Source organism: Humulus lupulus, chromosome 7, assembly GCF_963169125.1.
Source record: "Humulus lupulus chromosome 7, drHumLupu1.1, whole genome shotgun sequence".
Taxonomy (NCBI): domain Eukaryota; kingdom Viridiplantae; phylum Streptophyta; class Magnoliopsida; order Rosales; family Cannabaceae; genus Humulus; species Humulus lupulus.
In genome coordinates, this window is record NC_084799.1 from 37,527,057 (window position 1) to 37,547,006 (window position 19,950).

The window sequence follows — 19,950 nt, forward strand, 5'->3', positions numbered from 1 at the left end:
TAGTGTAACTATATTTTAGTCACTTATTTGTACATACTTTACATATAAATTTTAAGTTATTGAAAAAATCCCTTAATATTTTATTTTTTTGTATTTTATTTTTGAAAATGCCCTAATATTTTATTAAAAAATACACATTAACAAAGGATATGGCAATAATGAAGACAAAGATTTTTATCTTTTCAGTTTGGGCCTTTGAACTCATTTAAATCAGTCCACGAGGGCAAAAAGGCCGATGAAGCAACCGGATCCATCTAGAATGCTCTCAAAGCAGCTAGAAAAAAATAGACAAGCGGTTTGTAGAATCTCTGAGAAAGTACTGGATTTCTTCTCATCTATACTATAAATTCAGAGACGGACTCGTTCATTTCACAGACCGAGACAGACACAGAATCAAGTAATCCAATCAAGCACAACCTTTCTCAGCTACCCAAGTTTTCTATACCCAGACCAAGTAAAAAAAAATGGCAATGATTCCAAGCTTGTTCGGTGGTCGAAGGAGCAACATCTTCGACCCGTTCTCTCTGGACGTGTGGGATCCTTTCAAGGACTTCCCTCTCTCCGTCCCCGATGTCTCGAGGGAGACTTCCGCCATGGTCAACGCTCGAGTTGATTGGAAAGAAACTCCGGAGGCTCACGTGTTCAAGGCCGATGTACCCGGGCTGAAGAAGGAAGAGGTGAAGGTGGAGGTCGAAGAGGGCCGAGTGCTGCAGATCAGCGGCGAGAGGAACGTGGAGAAAGAAGACAAGAACGACACTTGGCACAGAGTGGAACGCAGCAGCGGGAAGTTCTTCAGGCGGTTCCGGCTGCCGGAGAATGCGAAGGTGGATCAGGTGAAGGCTTGTATGGAGAATGGAGTACTGACTATTACTGTTCCTAAGGAGGAAGTCAAGAAGCCTGATGTTAAAGCTATTGATATCTCTGGTTGAGTGAGTTCGTTTTTGATATTGTGATTATGAGAGTATTATGGCTTTGAGGAGTGCATAGTGTGTGTTTGATTTTATGTTTTGCTGGGAGTTAGTAATGAGTGAAAATATTGTATATGAATATGTTAAATATGTGACTAAATTTGTAATATGCAATACCTATTGTTTTTACTGTATATCTTTCTTACTTGTTTTATCACTTTTTTTTTTAAGTTTGCGATTCTTGAAACAGGAAAACAAATGCTAATAAATTAATTATATATATATTTACCTATATATATATAGGTAAATAACTAACTAATCATTTATGAAGGGAAAACATTTCTAAAAATTCTAATCTCAGAATAACTAACTAATCATTTAAAGTTAAAATAAATAAATGATCAACATTCGTATATAAAATTGGAACCCGTTGAAAAATAATTGATTAAGGATCTATATTGTATTTTTGATATTGATCACAATATTGAAATTTTACAGGTTTGACCTTGAAATTATAATTTTCTACCGTTGTGGCCCTTGCATACTTTTTTTTCAGCCGAGTAATATTTACGTGCAGCTAAATTAAGTATGAGTTACTTTGGAATGTTTTTTCTTTTTGATTACAAATTGTGTTATGTACAAGTTTTATGAATTTACTTTAATTTAATGTTTTTGTTCAATCAAATTAATATATCAATTAAAAGGTTGTTATAAACCAAATGGAATTGGATTCAGCAAAAAGTATTCGAAGAAACTTTTTCATTATGGCTTACACATCAAATAAAGTGCATTGTATTAGGGAGAGTGTAGATTAGTTACTGATTGTTCTTTTATATTTGTTACCATTTTGTTAGGCTTTATAATAGCTTATTACTTTTTGTACTCCGTCTATAAAAACTCTTGTTTCCTTTTTTTCTCGTCTCCTATCATGGCATCAGAGCACACTTTGTCGGAAATAGAGGAAACCCAAAACCCAGCAGCTCAGAATACCACTGCTGTCAATGGCAGAACATCATCCCAAAACACCTCAAACCAAATTGTCCTTCCTAAAACCAGTTTTTTCTCGTTTTCTCATTCTCTTTGTGTGAAACTCGACGAACACAACCATCTCCAATGGCGCCACCAAGTTCTTGCCGCAATCAAAGGGAGTTGTCTTCAAAAATACCTCAAGGCAGACTTTGCACCTCCAATGTATACAACAGAAGTTGATCATATTGCTGATAGTCCCAGTGAAGAGCATCAAGATTAGGAGCAACAAGACAATTATCTTTTCGTTTGGCTCCTTTCATCCATGTCTGAGAACACCCTCACAAGAATGGTGGGGTGTGATACCACAGCTCAGATCTAGACAACCTTGAACGAATACTACACAGCTCAAAATCGTGCCAAAGTTGGGCAATTCAAGACTGCTCTTTACAATACCAGAATGACTGAATCTCTCGACGACTTTTTGCACAAAATCAAGAAATTAGTGGATCTTCTTGCTTCTATAGGGCACAGACTATCTCCATCTGAGCACATAGAAGCAATCTTCAATGGACTGTCTTTTGACTATGACGTCTTCATCACCTCAGTTAGCACTAGGAAAGACGAATACACGGTAGCTGAGAATGAAGAGCTTCTAATGGCACAAGAGTATCGTATTGCCAAGGATGTTAAAGAACTTGACATCAATAAATCTTAGGTAAATCTTGCTTTCAATCCTAGCTCCTCTAGCCATCGCTCAGGGTACAATCAACACAGCAACTCAAATTACAGCAATTCCTCTTCGCGTGGTGGCTTTCATGGTGGTCCAGAATACAATTCAAGTGCTTCCTCTGGTTCCTTTCGAGGTCAAGCTCCTAGTCCTACTCGTGGTTCTTTCCCTCCCCTAGATTCAGAGGTGGTTCCTCTTCTGGACGTGGTCAGGCTAACACTTGGGGACAGCAACCTTAATCCCACTTGTGTATGAAAGTTGGTCATAGAGTATGACACTGTTTCTATCGCTTCTACAAGTAATTCACCGGACCAGAATCTTTTCAACCATTTCAGGCTACGACTACTGTTGCAAAGCTCCAGGCCATGTCTGTTGTAACATCCTAAATTACCTAATAAGGCTTAGGGCCTTGATTAGGGGGTCAGGATGGAAAATTATGAAAATTATGTGATATATATGTGTATCATTATATGATTATGTGAGTTATATTATAATATGACTTGATATGCATGTTTAAGTATATTAAATATGGATGTGGGCCCATTTATGATTAATTGGGCAATTTTTGTAATTTGGCCCATTATAGGTATATTTGGCATATATGTGATATATGTATGGAACCACATTATTATGTGAATATATTTGGGTTACTCGGCACGAGATGATCCTAGGGATCAAGCTAGTGGGAAAGTCACAACGGGACCCATACTTGACTCACAGTGAGTCAATGAGTATTTTGGCTATTTAGCACATTACTAGGATATTGGGTAATGAGAATGATTATTTGATGATATATTGAAAGTTAGTGAGATCATGAGGGAATTATGGGAATTTCGACTATTTTACCCCGGGAGGCATTTTAGGGACCCCGAGCATTGGGACTTGCTTAAGGTTACTTATGCTTGAAGTAACATGTCAGAAACATAAAGAATAAGAACGTTCACTACGTGCTCTCTCTCTCGTTCGTTCATTTGACGTCGTTAGCATTTTATAAGGAAACTCGAGTTTTAGGAATCGGGTTCAAGCAATGTTAGAGTCATAATGATTCTAGGGAAGATTAAAAGCTTATTAGCCAAATGATTTAACTGGAAAATGACTCAATCAGAGGTAATCCAAGTTTTAAGTTTTGAGTTTTTAAGCTTTGATTTGATTCTATGTTTTGGTGAGTTTTTGAGTTGTTTGAAGCTTAGGTTTTGATGGTTTTGGGCCATTGAGATGATTGGAAACTTTGTTGTTTTAGATTCCGGTATGTTTGGATAGGTTTATGGAGGGATTTGATATGAGAGAAACGGAGAAAAACTGATTTTTGCAGGTCGAGCTACGACCCTGTTCTTGGGGCACTGCGACTCAAATTAGGCGAAAAAGAAGCAGGTGGCTATGAGGCTTTTGAGCCGCGACGCCTGTGAGTGGGCGCCGCGGCGCTTGGGCAGGCAGAGAAGAGGCTCAAGCCTTTGACTTGAGCGGGTCGCAGCTCAATTGGTTGGGGACCACGGCGCTTAAGGGAATTTTGTCCTCGAGGAGGTTTGGAGTGCGGGAACTCAAACCTAGGGGCTCGTGATTAATCCTACTACCCCGTTTAGTAGGATTCGAGGTCCTAGAGGCTAGGACTCGATCCAAAAGCCTTTATTTACTCATTTTTACAAGATTCTATATTATGGTTATGACTAGGTTATTGCTAGGGGTTCAGAATGAGGATCTTGCTCGAGGGTCGTTTATTGGTAACCAGTGCTTGGACAAAAGGTAAGAAAACTATACCCAGTATGTGATGCATGTGATTATGGCATGACCTAAATGTTGAATATGGAATTGATCAGAGCTTGAGTCTCTGTAAATGTGCATGATTATGATTATGCTTGTGATCATTGATTAAGCATGATGAATGCTTTGTATATGGATATCTGACATATGATATATGCCTGTTTGCATTATCATATCGAGAAAGGCTTGACTTATTAGTCAAGGACGGCAATAACACATTGAATGCTGATCGTAAGGCATTGAATTATTAGTCAAGCAGGAAAAAAACGCGCTAAGTGCTGGTCCATATGATCTAGCCTAACCAGGAGTGCATCATACACTTAACCGACCTATTGGTCGAAGACAACCTAATGCCGAGTACGCTAGATCAGCTTGAAAGCTGGTATACAGTGGAAAGGGCATAGGGCCCCATGGTGACTCCATTGTCATCTATTCAGGGCACAGGACCCCAAGATGACTCCATGGTCATCCATTCAGAGCAAAGGACCCCAGGTTGACCCCATGGTCATCTGATTAGGGCTGCAAGCCCTAGAATGATTCCATAATCATTTATTTGTATTTGCCTACATGCATGAGTAGAGTTATTACTGTTAGGCGTGCTTATTATGATTTGGTAACACGTTATTAACTACTTATGAGCATGTTTAAGTTTTCTTGCTGAGTCTCGGCTCACAGGTGTTATATGGTGCAGGTAAAGGTAAAAGAAAGCTGGACCTTCCTTGAGTTAGAGAGCTTAGGTGACGATGTGTACATATGCGGCTGCTTGACCACCACGACCGAGGGTTTAAAGAGCAACTAGGGTCAAACCCTATTTTTTTGCTTAGGTCTGCAGGTTGTAACTCTTTTATTGTAATTAACCTTTTAAATGTATTTTGGGATCCCATGTATACAGTAAACATTTTAGTGAAACGTCTGTATCTTTGACCAAAATTTGTAACCCTAAACCGTTAGTCACGTTTAACTACACGATTATGGCCAAATGACTCGTTTAGCGAGTTTAGCACTATTTAAAATACATAGTGTAACGGTCCTTGGGTAGTAAGGCAGTACAACTTGGTATCAGAGCGAGCCAAGGTTAAGTGTTCCTGAAGATAAGTTGGGCATGTACACTTGTCACTAAAGACAAGCTCTACTCAGGGTATGGTGACTATTTATGTGGTTATGTGCTTAACTGCTTAAATATGATATAAATGCTTTACCTGGATGCCTTAATAGGAAGCACAAGATTTTGATAGGACCTAGCCTTTAACTATTGATATGATTATGTGATTACCTGCTCAGTGATTATATAATTGTGTTATTTGCATGTTGGGGCTGAGAGTATGAGATTATGTTGGAAAGAGCAAGGATTATGGATTGATTAATGAATATTGTGGGCATGTATTCAACACTGTAGTGGTATGTGAGTGTGGTGTTGTGTGATTGTTCCCGTGGAGAAAGGCTTTTGAATGTGCTTATCATGCTTAATGAGTCAAGTTATTGATTGCAGACTAATAAGAGGTTATGTATCCAAGGCAGTTATTGGGACCCAGTGGTGTTTGTACTAAGACTGGGAATTACAGCCAGGGCCTTAGCCCTTCGCCTGCCCCTCAGAATTGGCAGTTGGTGTTTACAGATATGCAATTAGGATTGCTGAGGCAAGAGGAAGAGATCAGGTGTTTAAAACAGCAGGTTTTGTCGGGGAACACATCTTCCTTTGTTATGCCAGGAGTGGCACAAGTATTGGCTCAGCCTAGGTTTTAAAATAGGTGAGAATTTCTTTATGAAAGATTTTAGGAATATTATCCTCCAATTTCTTAGGGAGGCCTAGATCCATTCAGAGCTGAACAATGGATGGGCATGATTAGTTCCATCCTCGACAGTGTGGTCGTGGTAGGTCACGATAGGGTGATCTTTGCTACATATGTGTTACGGGAACATGCCCAGACATGGTGGGAAGTGGTATCCCAGGCACAAGATATAGCTGCGATGAATTGGGAAGAATTTAGGCAGCTGTTTAATGAAAGATAATACCGTGATGTAGTTAAGACTGCTAAGACAAATGAGTTTCTGAACCTGGTTCAGGGAAATACAACAGTAACCGAGTATGTTAAAAGATTCGATGAGTTGACCAAGTTTTCTTTTGATATGGTACCCACGGACGTAGCTCGAAAGGAACGATTTACCAAGGATTGAATCCCAGAATAGTACAAGGCTTTAGAATACATGAAATCTCTAGCCATGCTCAGGTGGTAGGGAGGGCTCTTATTGATGAGAGCATAGGAAATGAGATATGGAGGGAGAGTGCCAGAGAGTGCAGAGCTCAGGCAGTGTTACCTTCGTTTATTGGATTAGGCAAGGATGAGGATTGGAAACTATACCTGAAATGCACTCGGTGTAAGAGACGTCATCTGAGAGAATGTCGAGCAAGGGCATGTTTCTTATGTGGGATGATTGGGCACCTCAAGAAGGATTGCCCAGGTTAAGGAAGAATGAACCAAATGGGGCTGATAGCTCAACTCCAGCTCGAGTATTCGCTATAATGCAGCCAGAGTCAGAGATTGAGACTGGTTCCTTAGTAGTGGCAAGTCAGCTTCCTGGTTTTGATTTTTGTATTATGTTGACTGGTTTTGGTGCCATGTTGCTCTTAATTTTGTTGCATTTAAGAGAGGCATAGACTTGATATGCAAATTACATGGTTATGTTGTGATGAGAATTTGGCACTCTATTGGTAATTTTAAGAGAAGAGTTAGATTATGGCGAGAAGGGACTCATCAGTTAACTTGATAGAGTTGGTTATGATCGACTTCGATATGATCCTGGATATGGATTGATTGGTCAAGTATGGGGTAATGGTAGATCGTAAGGAAATGATGGTAACTCTTGGGCTTGAGGGTAAAAAACCCTTGTATTTGTTGGCACTACGCATATATCCTATATATTTATGACATCTGTACTTAGAGCTAGAGACCCATTGTAGGAGGATGCATAGGACTTTTAACTAGTGTGGTGGATACCACTCAGGTCGTGTTAGTTGGACCAGGACAGACTGGATTAGTCTGTGAGTTTCTAGATATGTTCCAGGGGATTTTCCAAGGTTACCTTTACACAAAGAGACAGAATGGTGATTATGTTGGGTGTCAGGGATGGAATCAGGTCTAGGGCGCTGTATTGAACGGTTTCGGCAGAGTTATAGGAAATAAATGTTCAGTTATTGAGTAAGATGATATTCTCCAAGGTGGATCTTCGATCTAATTATTATCACCTGAAGATCAGGGAGAAGGATAAGCAGAAGACTACTTTTTATATTAGATGTGGGCACTAGGAGTGCTAAGTAATTTCTTTTGGGTTGGATTAATGCACTAGTTGTTTTGATGGATTAGATGAATAGAGTGTTCAGAGATTATTTGAATTGGTTTGTGATCTTCTTGATTGACGATATTATGACATACTCTCAGTCAGAGATTGGCCAAGGCCGAGGAACACCTCAGAGGTTAGGAGTTTCTTTGGATGGGCAGGATATTACATGTGCTTTGTGGAAGAGTTCTGAGTCTTCCTATAAATCAGAACCATTTTATAGGTTATTATGACATATCATTGACAGAAAAGGTGATTGCCTATGCATCAAGTTAGTCAAAGGATATGACCAGTGTAATGCCCCAAAATCCTAATAAGGTTTAGGACCTTGATTAGGAGGCCGGGAGGGCCATAATTGATTTATTATATTATTAAATTATTATATGCATTAATATGTTAATTATATTATGATATGATGATAAATGCATGCATATGGGTCCATTTTTAATTATAAGGGAATTTTGGTAATTTGGCCTGTTGAGGGCATAATTGTGCATTTTTATGCGTGTGGGTGATTTATGAATAATACCACATTATATGTGGATTTGTTCGAGCCATTCGGCATGAGACGATCTTTGCATGCAAGTTATTGGTCTAGTCATGACGGGGTTAGTTTCGGGGCTTGAGGTGAGTCTCAGGGTAATTTGGTGATTAGAACATTGCCGAGAATTAAACGGTAATGAGATGTGATTTATTAGTATTTGAGAATATTGGGAATAATGGGAATTGGAGGACGTTAATTATGATTAGCGGGATAAGTGGTGAAATGACTATTTTGCCCTTAATGGGTTTTGGGAGAGTGTTTTGACCCTAGGGGCATAATGGTCATTTTGGACCAAAATCGGTGACTTAGTCACCTTTTCCCTCAGGAAGGTAACCTTAGAAACAGAGCATCATCATCATCCTCTCTGTCTCTTCTCGATCATCTCTTCCTCTTCCTTCCGTTTGGAATTTTGAAGCTAAGTTTGAGGATTCAAGTGTGGGAATCAAGGCTTGAGGTTCTAGGCTTTAGTTCAACCATTGAAGAGGACTCAATTCAAGCTTGAGGTAAGAATTCAGCCATGAAATTCTGGTTATACCCTATTTTTCTATTAGTTTTCAGTTGAGAATTTTGAAGTGATTAGTTGAGACTTCATGGAGGTTTTTGAGAAAGTTAGCTTGGGTTTTGTTGTGGGAATGTTGATTGTGTTGTGGGGATGCTTGGTTTGGATTTGGAGATGTTTGAGTAAGTTTTGAAAGGATTAAAATAGGGAAAAAAAGAGGTTTTGATGGGAGAAAATAAGGGTTTTTGGCTGATGCCAGGCAATGTCGCGGCGCTTGGGAGGCAATGCCGCGGCATGGTGGATGTAGGGCTGCGGCCCTTAAGAGCATTTTTGGCCAGAAATGTATTTTTGTCATGGGAACTCAAACCTTAGGCCTCGAGATCGTTTCTACTACCTGGTTTAGTAGGATTCAATGTCCTGTAGGCTAGGTCTTGGTCCGGGAACCTTTTATTGATTTATTTTATTGATGGAATCCCATATTTGGTTATGACTAGGTGATCGTTAAAGAATTAAAGGATCGATTGTTCTTAAGGGTCGCTCATTTTCTATTTCTCGCTCGAACCAGAGGTAAGAAAACTGCACTTAGTATGTGATGCATGAGAAACATGTAATTAGGGCATGCCATGAATGTTGAATATGAGATTGATCAGAGCTTGAGTCTCTGTGTTTATGCATGATCATAATTATGCTAGCAATTATTATGTAAGCATGTTGAATGCCCTACATTTGGATATTTGACATATGATATATGCCTGGTATCATTGCTTACTTGTACGTGGCACTGACTAAATAGTCAGAATTGGCAATGGTGTCAGTATTAAATGTGAAGTTGTGACTCATTAGTCAAGTTCGGCAGTAGTACTAAGCACTGGTACCTGGTATTGACTAATAAGTCAAGAACGGTCTTAGCGTGTTTAACGTAAGTCGACAAAGATTAGATCTAATTGACATCTGCATTGAATGACTCAAATAAGCATTAATGTCGGACTGACGTCAAGTTTGATGAAAACTAAAAGCGCTTGTCTAGCCTATGGCTAGTCACTTAGAGGTAGGGCCAGGGAGCCCAAGTGACTGCTTCGTCACATGGCTATGGGTGCTGGGCCACTCATCTGATTAGAGCCAGGGCCAGAAGACTTAGGTGACTTTTTCGTCACATGGCTACGGGTGCTGAGCCCGTAGTGACTACCCATTGCTGAGCCCCGTAGTGACTCATTCGTCAGTCACTCATTATGGTTAAATAGAACCTCAAAGTGATATTAAGTCATCTGTTCAGGGCTATAAGCTCTGTACGATTATAATGATCATCAATCACATGGCTGTGGGTGCTGAGCCCCGTAGTGACTTACTCGTCAGTCACTCATTATGGTTAATGGAACCACAAAGTGTTAAATCACTCATCTGATTAGGATTGACTTGATAGTCATCCATTCAGGAGGGTAGGATTCCTCATCATGAATCCTCCGTCATTATCTGAACTTGTTTGCATGCTTGAATAGGGCTATAATTGCTAGGCATGCACATTATGACTTGATGACATGTTATTACTATGCATGAGCATATTGAGTTTTCTTGCTGGGCTTCGACTCACGAGTGCTACGTGGTGCAGGTAAAGGCAAAAGAAAGCTGGACCATCCTTGAGTTGAAGAGCTTAGGTGACGATGTGTACTTATGCGGCTACCCAACTGCCACGACCAAGGGTTGAAAGATGAACTAGGGTTAAACCCTTTTTCCGCTTAAATCGGCTGGTTGTAAATATTTTCTTGTAATTAACCCTTAAGTTATATTTTTTGGATCCCAATGTATACAGTAAACATTTTAGTGAAACGTTATATCTTAACCAAAAATTTTAACCCTAAACCGCTAATCATACTTAGTTACACGATTATGGCCAAATGACTCGATTAGCGAGTTTAGCACTGTTTAAAATGCACACCGTAACGGTCCCTGGAGTTTAGGGCGTTACAACTTGGTATCAGAGCGAGCCAAGGTTAAGGGTTCCTGAAGACAAGCTGGGCATGTACACTCGTCACCAGAGATAGCTTTACTCGGGGAATGGTAACTATTTCTGTATTTATGTGCTTAACTGCTTAAATAGAATGTAAATGCTTTACCTGCACATTGTATTAGGGAGCATGAGATTTTGATAGATCCTGGCTCTTGACTATATGATTACCTGCTCCATAAATATATATAATTATGATATTTTCATGCTGGAGTTGGATGCATGGTGTGAATGTTGGAAGAGCAGGGATTATAATTGATGTATGAATGCCATAGGCATGTTTTTAGCACTGCAATGGTTTTTGAATGTGGTGTGGTAAGATTGATCCCATGGGGAAAGCTCTTGATATGCTCATGTTGTTTAATGGGTCAAGTTATTGACTGCAAATTTAACTAGCAGGTATGAATCCAAGGCAGATTATGAGGCCTGATGGTGGTTATACAGAGGCTTGGAGTTTCAGCCAGGGGTTGAGTTTTTAATCTGCCCCTCAGAATTTGCAGCAGGTGCTTACAAATGTACACCTTCTTGGGACTTTTAGGTCTATCCTGATGGATATGGACCTTGTATTTACTTCAAAGTTTTGTGGAAGATTACGGAAGGCGATGAGTATACAACTGGAATTCAGTACAATTTATTATCCTTAGACTGATGGTAAATCAGATGGAGTTATCCAGTTATTGGACGGGCACCTTAAGTGATGATGTATGATAGGAAATGGATACCACTCATTCACTAGGATAAGATGGGTGAGATGTTATATTTGGATCCTGAGGTAGTTTAGAGGATCATTGAGGCTATTGAAAATATTAGAGCTTGGATGCTCGCTTCTCGGAATAAATAGAAAAGATATGTTAATTTAAAGTGAAGGAACGTGGAGTTCCAAGTGGAAAGCTATATCTTCCTTAGAGTATCACCACGGAAAGGGGTGAGGAGATAAGGACAGGTTGAGCCCTAGATTTATGAACCGTTTGAAATCCTAGAGAGGAACGGTCAGGTGGCCTATGGATTGGCCTCATCTTCGACACTATCGGTCGTATACAAAGTATTTCATATTTCTATGTTGAGGAAACATGTGTTAGATGAGACTCATGTGATGAGTTAGGAGGATCTGAGACTTCAGGCATATCTCTCCTGTGAAAAAAAGCCATTCAGGATATGAGACAGAAAGAATAAAATTATGAGGAACGAAACCATACCTTTGCCTAAGGTATTATACAAAAGCAGTAAGGTCGAGGGAGCGACATGGGAACTGGAATCAGATATGCGGGATTGATATCCCGGGCTACTCAAGTAAAATTTCGAGGATGACATTCTGTAAGGAGGGGATAGTTGTAACGTCCCAAATTACCTAATAAGGCTTAGGGCCTTGATTAGGGGGCCAGGATGGAAAATTATGACAATTATGTGATTATGTGATATATATATGTATCATTATATTATTATGTGAGTTATATTATAATATGACTTGAGATGCATGTTTAGGTGTATTAAATATGCATGTGGGCCCATTGTTGTAATTTGGCCCGTTATGGGTATATTTGACATATATGTAATATATGTGTAGGACCACTTTATTATGTGGATATATTTGGGTTACTCGGCACGAGAAGATCCTAGGGAGCAAGCTAGTAGGAAAGTCACAGCGGGAACCATACTTGACTCAGAGTGAGTCAAGGGGTATATTATGTATTTATCACATTACTAGGATATTGGGTAGTGGGAATGATTATTTGATGATATATTGGGAGTTAGTGAGATCAGGAGGGAATTCTGAGAATTTTGACTATTTTACCCTGGGGGGTGTTTTTGGGACCCCGAGCATTGGGATTTGCTTGAGGTTACTTAAGATTGAAGTAATCTGTTAGAAACATAAAAAAAAAAAAGAACGTTCAGTACGTTCTCTCTCTCTCTCTCGTTTGTTCATTTGACGCCATTAGCATTTTCGAGGGAAACTCAAGTTTTAGGACTTGGATTCAAGCAAGGCTAGAGTCATAACGATTCTAGGGAAGATTAGAAGCTTATTAGCCGGAGGATTTAACTTGGAAACGAATCAATCAGAGGTAATCAAAGTTTTAAGTTTTGAGTTTCGAGTTTTAAAGCTTTGATTGGATTCTATGTTTTGGTGACTTTTTGAGTTGTTTGAAGCTTAGGTTTTGATGGTTTTGGGCCATTGAGATGATTGAGAACTTGGTTTTTGAGATTTGGGTATGTTTGGCTAGGTTTATGGAGAGATTTGGCATGAGAGAAACAGAGAAAAACTGAGTTTTGTAGGTCGAGCCGCGGCCCTGTTCTTGGGGTGCAGCGACTCAAATCAAGCAAAGAAGAAGCAGGTGGCTATGAGGCTTTTTAGCCGCAACGCCTGTGATTGGGCATTGCGACGCTTGGGCAGTCATAGAAGAGGTTGAGGCCTCTGACTTGAGCGGTTCGCAGCTCAAATGGTTGGGGGCCGCGGCGCCTAAGGGATTTTGGGCCTCGGGGAGATTTGGAGTGCGAGAACTCAAACATAAAGGCTCGGGATCGATTCTACTTCCTGGTTTAGTAAGATTTGTTGTCCGGAGGCTAGGACTCAGTCTTGAATCCTTTATTTACTCTTTTTTGACATGATTCTATATTATGGTTATGACTAGGTTATCGCTAGGGGTTCAGAATCAGGATCGTGCTCGATGGTCATTTATTGGTAACCTGTGCTTGTACTAAAGGTTAGAAAAGTGCACCCAGTATGTGATGAATGTGATTATGGCTTGGTCTGAATGTTGAATACGGAATTGATCAGAGCTTGAGTCTCTCTAAATGTGCATGAGTAGGATTATGCCTGTGATCATTGATTAAGTAAGTTGAATGCTTTGTATATGGATATTTGACATATGTTATATGCCTGTTTGCATTATCATATCGAGAATGGCTTGACTTATTAGTCAAAGGCGACAATAGCGCAATGAGCACTGGCCATTATGGTTATCCTTAACCATGAGCGCATCATACACTTGATTGACCTATTGGTCGAGGACGCCAGGCATGCTGGATCAGCTCCATAGCTTGTTATACAGAGGATAGGGAAATGGGGCCGAGGATGACTTATTAGTCCCATATCCTAGCATTGAATTTTCAGTCAAGTTCGACAATATTGTTAAGCGTTGGTCGAAAGGCATTGACTTATTAGTCAAGAAGGGTAATAACGCTTGTCATTGTGGTTAGGTGAATTAGAAGCGTCATGTACGCTTACATAGAGGATAGGGCTAAGGGACCCAGGGTGACTTATTAGTCTCATATCCTAGTGTTGACATGGTTTTTCGCCAATAGTGAATTACGTAAGTAGCTGGGATGGATTAGTGCTTAATTATAAATAGTAATAAAAAAATGATATTTAAAAATGTTAGAAATAAAATATCAAGAACACTCGTTCCTTTTTACGTGGTTTGGAGGTTAAAATCCCCCATAGTCCACGAGTCTATATTATTACTGTATATCTCTCTATATTTTGATAGAGTATTTGCATTATAGATAATAGTACAACCCCTTTCCCTATCCAAGGTCATGATATTTATAGAAAAACAATCCCTAGATAGGCTTTGGGGCCATCACGTGAATCTAAATTCCTCGTGTGACCTGTCCCGCACTAATGATGAATATTACAATTTATATTAAGGTATGATCTAATCATTAGGTAAAACTGATAATGGGTCATCTGGCATAATCGGACATGTGATGTCTGATCATGCACAATTATATTCCATGTCCGGGAATTCAGGGATAAACGGACATGTGATGTCTAATAACGCACATTTATATAACGTATCCAGGTTTATAAAGATCCCTGGAAATGGCAGATCTCTAGTGTGCCCTGAGCTGAGCGTAGCGTCAGCTCGTGTCTCGGATGCTATGATTCATGAGTATTTCCAGCTCGTGTCTATTGTTTTGTATCCATCAGCTCGTGCTTTTTACCTGGGATATCACATTGTCCTCGCAAAGGAAATATGAACTCGTGGATGCTCTAGTACTGTTCTTGGCTAGCCAGCTATACCAGAGCTGCCTAAAAGACCTGTGCTGAATCTTAGGACGTACATTTCCCCCCAAGTCCCTGCCTGTGTCTTATGACGTCATTTTCTAACTGACACGGTGGGGACTTTTAAACTTCTGCCGCGATTACCCAGGTTCGTCCACTAATTGAGTACGGGACACGTGGAACGCTGGGATTGGTGTCTGTTCGGGTTTCGAGGATTGCATTCATGGCCTGGCCAACTTTTTGTCGCCATTTAATCTTTCGAAACATGATCCTCGTATCTTGCACCAGATTGATCGGATGGTCCACGTCGCTTTATGTCCTTTACATATAAATAAGGTTGGCAATTTCCAGGATTCACCACCTTTCATTCAAAAAATTTCTACATTTTCTCTCTTCTGCATCTCCAAAACCTTGTTCCTTCTCAGAAAAAAAAATCCAAAGATCACCCGTTGCCAAACTCTCGGAAACCTAGTTACTCAGGAGTCTTCCAGGAACTTTCCCTTACAACGTCTACTCCTTTTATTGAAGAATACACTATAAGATTTTTGTTTTTAAAGAAAATTTTCTTTTACTAGCTTCTGTGTGTTTCTCTTTTTTTTTTTTTTTTTTTTTATCATGCTCATCCGCACTTCACCGTAGTGAACATTAGGTTGTTCCCCAAATGTTTTTGGCACTTAGGCTTCGACTTAGGTTTATTGAGTAGGCCTTAAATTATCTCTCGGATTGTGATGTTCATGAAACTGGGTAATTTCTGGGTAATTTTAGGAAATACTCATTCGGTATATAGAAGATGAAAGGTTTTCAGGGCTCGAAACTAGGTTGCTTAGGGGCTACGCTTCTTGGGTGGTTTTGGCTCAAACTGCCCCCCAAGGAAAGTAGTGGCCTGATCGCCTGACATGCAGATTCCTAAACATCAGGGGTTTGTTGGGAAATCTAGGCACGTAGCATAGGTAACACGTGGTCATCACGCCGCGGGCTGAGATTATCTCAGCTTTTGCACTAAAAGCCTTAGCCTTCCTGTTTTCATGCCTTTATATAAATTCTAGGTCGCCTACTAAGTGATTCATCGTTCTTGTTCGCTAGGCGATCTAATGGTGCCCAAGAAAAGCGTACCCAAGAATAGTGCAACTAGCTCATCGTCCCAACAAGCCAACAAGGGAAAGAAGGTCGCGCAAGAATCCCCTATCCCTCAGTTCTTCCCTTCGGTGGAGAAGGAGGTCGTGGTTGGACCTGATGCCTACTTCGAGGCGGAGAGAATAGTCTCCAAGATCACGACCCAAGGAAGGGTCAACAAGATAATATTTTCCCACAACATTGAGGTCGGGACTAGTGTCCTCATCGCCCGAACTCCCTTTGAAGGGGAGCGGAGTTGCGCACCACTCCATGATGATTTTGCGGCCTAGAGTGATGAGCACTTAAAGACAGGAGCCTTCCACCCCCTTGAACAATACTTTGCTGACTTCCTCAATTATGTGAAGTTGGCGCCGTTTCAACTCCCCCGAACTCGTACCGACTGCTAGCGGGGTTGAAATACCTCTTCCTAAAGCAGATGTGGGAAGTCCCCACCCCTGCGGATATCCTATATTTCTTGTACCTCAAGGCCAGCCCAGATCAAAAGGGGCGAGGTGACGGGTTTTATTATTTGACCCGATTCCCGAACTCGCTCGCAGTCATCGAGTTGCCCAGCCATCCCAACGCCATAAGGATCAATTCTTCATGTCGAATGGGTTTTGCAATTGCAAACATCGATACTTCAACCGTCCTCGTAAGTCTTCTTTCCTTTCTTAGCTCGTGAATTTATTCTCTTCGTGTCTGGAGTCTTCTCGCATGTATACTAACTGAGTAGTATCTTTGTGCAGCCATTTTTGCGAGGACGACCAAATTTGTGACCCTCGGGGGTCAATATTATACCCTAGCAGGTCTTCCGCCTAGCGAGAAGGATTACCGCCAACTCATGTTTGATGACACGATGTTGGCGTGTAAGCTTATTATCGAAGGCCAGACTCTGGCCTTGAGAAGAACTCGGGCTAACTTCCCGGCTATCTGCGAGCTAGCGCCTATCCTCGAAGGGGGTGCGGAAGCCGACGAAGGCGAAGAGGAAGAAGAGGATGAGGTGCCCCTCAAGTGGAAGATGTGAGCTCCCGAGGCTGCTTGGGACCCTAATGTAGAGTGAGATTCATCGGGGGCAGCAGCCGGCCTCTCTGGGCAAGGTAACCCATACCCCTTTAGGGATTTAGATAGGGCAGTCGCCGACCTTAGGCTAGTTAGGTTTAACCCAAACCAGCTCATACATCACCACCCTAATGACCCCGACCATAACATAACCTTGCTCCAGTGCGTGAATCATTTAGTGTTAGACCATGACATGGGCCATCCTAAAGGAACTGTAGTCGTAGACAATACCCTATCCTTTAGGTCAGCCCTTTTTGAAGAGTACGGGACCAACCTTAGGTCGTGGCCCTCCCTTCTCCAAACTATCTTTGCCCCTGGACTTAGGCAATACGTGGAGGAGTCCAACCCCGAGGTAGAACTTGAGCCTAAACCTCCCCTAATCCAAGAAGTTGTAGACTTAGGCTCCCATTCTCTTGTAGCAGTTCCAAGGCCGGAGGTCGTGGCAATAGACTCTTCCTCTAGCTCAGAGGGTAGGACTTTTTGTAATATCCTATACTTGCATACATATTTTATGTAGATTGATGATTTTGTAAGTATACTAACGTCATTTCCATTCTTTTTCAGGCGAGGAGATGGAACAATTCGGGGTCCCTAACATCCACGCGCTCTTCCAGAAAGGGAAATCCAGCTCCAGGCCATTCGTGAAGAAACCCTGGCCTACACCAGAGAAGGTGACCCCTACTGCTAGGATGCCCTCCAAATCACTGGCTAAGGGGAAGGGCCAAAGCTGCTTTGGCTGTTGCAGCCCAAGAGAAAAGGGTTGCGCCTCCACCTCCTCCCAGTTTCCCCTTGCCCCTGCTCGGGATCAGGCAGCATCAGCTGATCCCCCAGCTCCCATTGTCCTCGGTACCACCGTACGCATCCCGGTCAACGCTCAGGGCCTGGAGAAGATCCCAAACACCTTTCGGGGGACTATCTATGAGACAACAAACCATACAGTGGAGCATTTTTACTAAGCCAATCCAAGGGATCTGAGGGTGATTGAGGAAAGGAGCCTGAAGAATGTCATGGAATCCGCGCTGGGGATGAACCTTGCAGTAAGCTAACTTTCCTTAGCTAAATATACTCTCTTGATTTTGTCCCAGCGCGTGTCTAACTTGCTTCTTTACTTTCTTCAGGAGGTCTTCGCTCAGCACCAAAGCATAGCTGGTCCAGGGCAAGGAACAAAGAGCTCAAGGCCGAGCTCCAGACCGCTCAGGCCGCCCTGGATGCTGCCCTCGCAATTGCTCAACAAGGCGAACTGGGTGCCAAGGCCGCCCTAACAGCGACCCAAGAGGGCAAGCAGGCTGCCCTAACTGCGGCTCAAGAGGGTGAGCAAACTACAAAGGCTTCTTTGGCTGCTCTTCAAACTGAGTTTGCGGAGGCCAAGGCCAAACAGCTGGAGGCAGAGGCTGCTACTAAGGAGGAAAAGGTGGCCTCGATCTCCTCCATGGAGAGTATGCTATATCATTGATGGGCCTTCAACCATGACGGCAACTTCTCCTTCCTGGCTTCCGAAGTGTGGGAGCCTTACCTCGAGAGGTTCAAGGCTTGGCTTCAACAAGAGCCGTCCGAGACCGGGGAGACCTCCACTATTGTTGGGCAGGAGATCGAGGAGGTGACATCCTCAAAGCGCCCTGGAGGGTCCTAATTTTCTTTTGCTTTATACTTTATTTTGTAAACATTTGTCATTTTTGGCTCTGTACGAGGTTATTCTCCTCGAGACAATTAATTTATAATTCCAATATCTACTTTTTTTTTTATCTATTCCTTGATTATTTTTCCTTATGTTTATGACTTGCACATTCAAGATCTTAGGAAATGATTTTTAGATCAGGATAGATACTTTAATTTCAGTTACAACAAAAATTAATGATTGATTTATATCCTACATGTTAAGTATCAGGCCTTGGACCCGGTTGTATCTGAGATTTTGAATATTCCAAACATAGTTTTTGTTAGGTTTTATTGTTATCCCGAGCTTCTGAGGAAGCCACTGGATCTTAAATTTTGCTAACTTCCAAGTTTCGGACCTGGTTGTACCAGGATATTTAATTAAAACTTAGTTCGTGTTAGGTTTATCGACACCTCGCATTTTTTTAGAAAAAACATTGGTTAATCAATTTTACTAAATTCCAAATTTCAGACCTGGTTGTATCCAGGATATATTTGGACCTGGTTATATCCATGGTTTTTAATGATTTAAAACTTAGTTCGTGCTAGATCTATTGACACCTCGCATTTTTTTTTAGGAAAAACACTAGTTAATCAATTTATCTAGCTTCCAAGTTTTAATCCCCTTCTCGGGTTATATGCCCCCCAAGTAATCAGAAAGTGAACTTTCTTGGTTGCTTTGGACAAACGCTATCATCTGAACTAACACATAGGTGAAACTATATGAAAGGACAAGAAATACACAATTTTATTTCTTAAATTAAATGGCTTTTATAACTAAGCCTTACATAGACGAGTGATATGATCATTGATAATACTTCTTTAGGTGCATAGCATTCCAGGTCTGTGGGACTGTTTCTCCATTAAGCTGAGCCAATTTGAAGGTTCCCTCATGTACGACCTCCACTGTTTGATAGAGCACTTCCCAGCTCAGACCCAAAGCACCGTCTTTGGGGTTCTTGCTTGCCAAAAAGACCCTGCGGAGTACCAGGTCACCTAAACCAAAGATACGCCTCCTGGCCATTGAATTAAAATAACGAGTGATTTTTTGCTGGTAATGCACGAGTTGTAACTGCGAATCCTCTCGTTTTTCATCAATTAGGCTTAGGGATGCGCTGAGCAATTCATCACTCCACTCTTGGTTGAAGGTCTAGAGTCTGTGTGTGGCTATCTTTGTTTCGATGGGAAGGACGACCTCACTTCCGAAAGTCAGGGAGAAAGAGGTGTGCCCCGTAGTAGTTCGATGGGAGGTCCGATATGCCCATAGTACCTACGAGAGCTGCTCAGGCCAGACTCCCGTCGCCTCGTCTAACCGCTTTTTAAGGCTTGTTTTGAGGGTTTTATTCATGGCTTCGACCTGCCCATTGGCTTGCGGGTAG

At 41.4% G+C, this 19,950-nt stretch overlaps 1 protein-coding gene across 1 annotated transcript; it reads left to right on the forward strand.

The window, feature by feature from the left end:
- The first annotated feature begins 242 nt into the window (after positions 1-242).
- On the forward strand, positions 243-1,102 carry LOC133791171 (17.3 kDa class I heat shock protein-like). Its single transcript, XM_062229093.1, has one exon. The coding sequence runs from the start codon at positions 465-467 to the stop codon at positions 927-929; it is 465 nt and encodes a 154-aa protein (XP_062085077.1). The 5' UTR covers positions 243-464; the 3' UTR covers positions 930-1,102.
- The last annotated feature ends 18,848 nt before the right edge of the window (positions 1,103-19,950 follow it).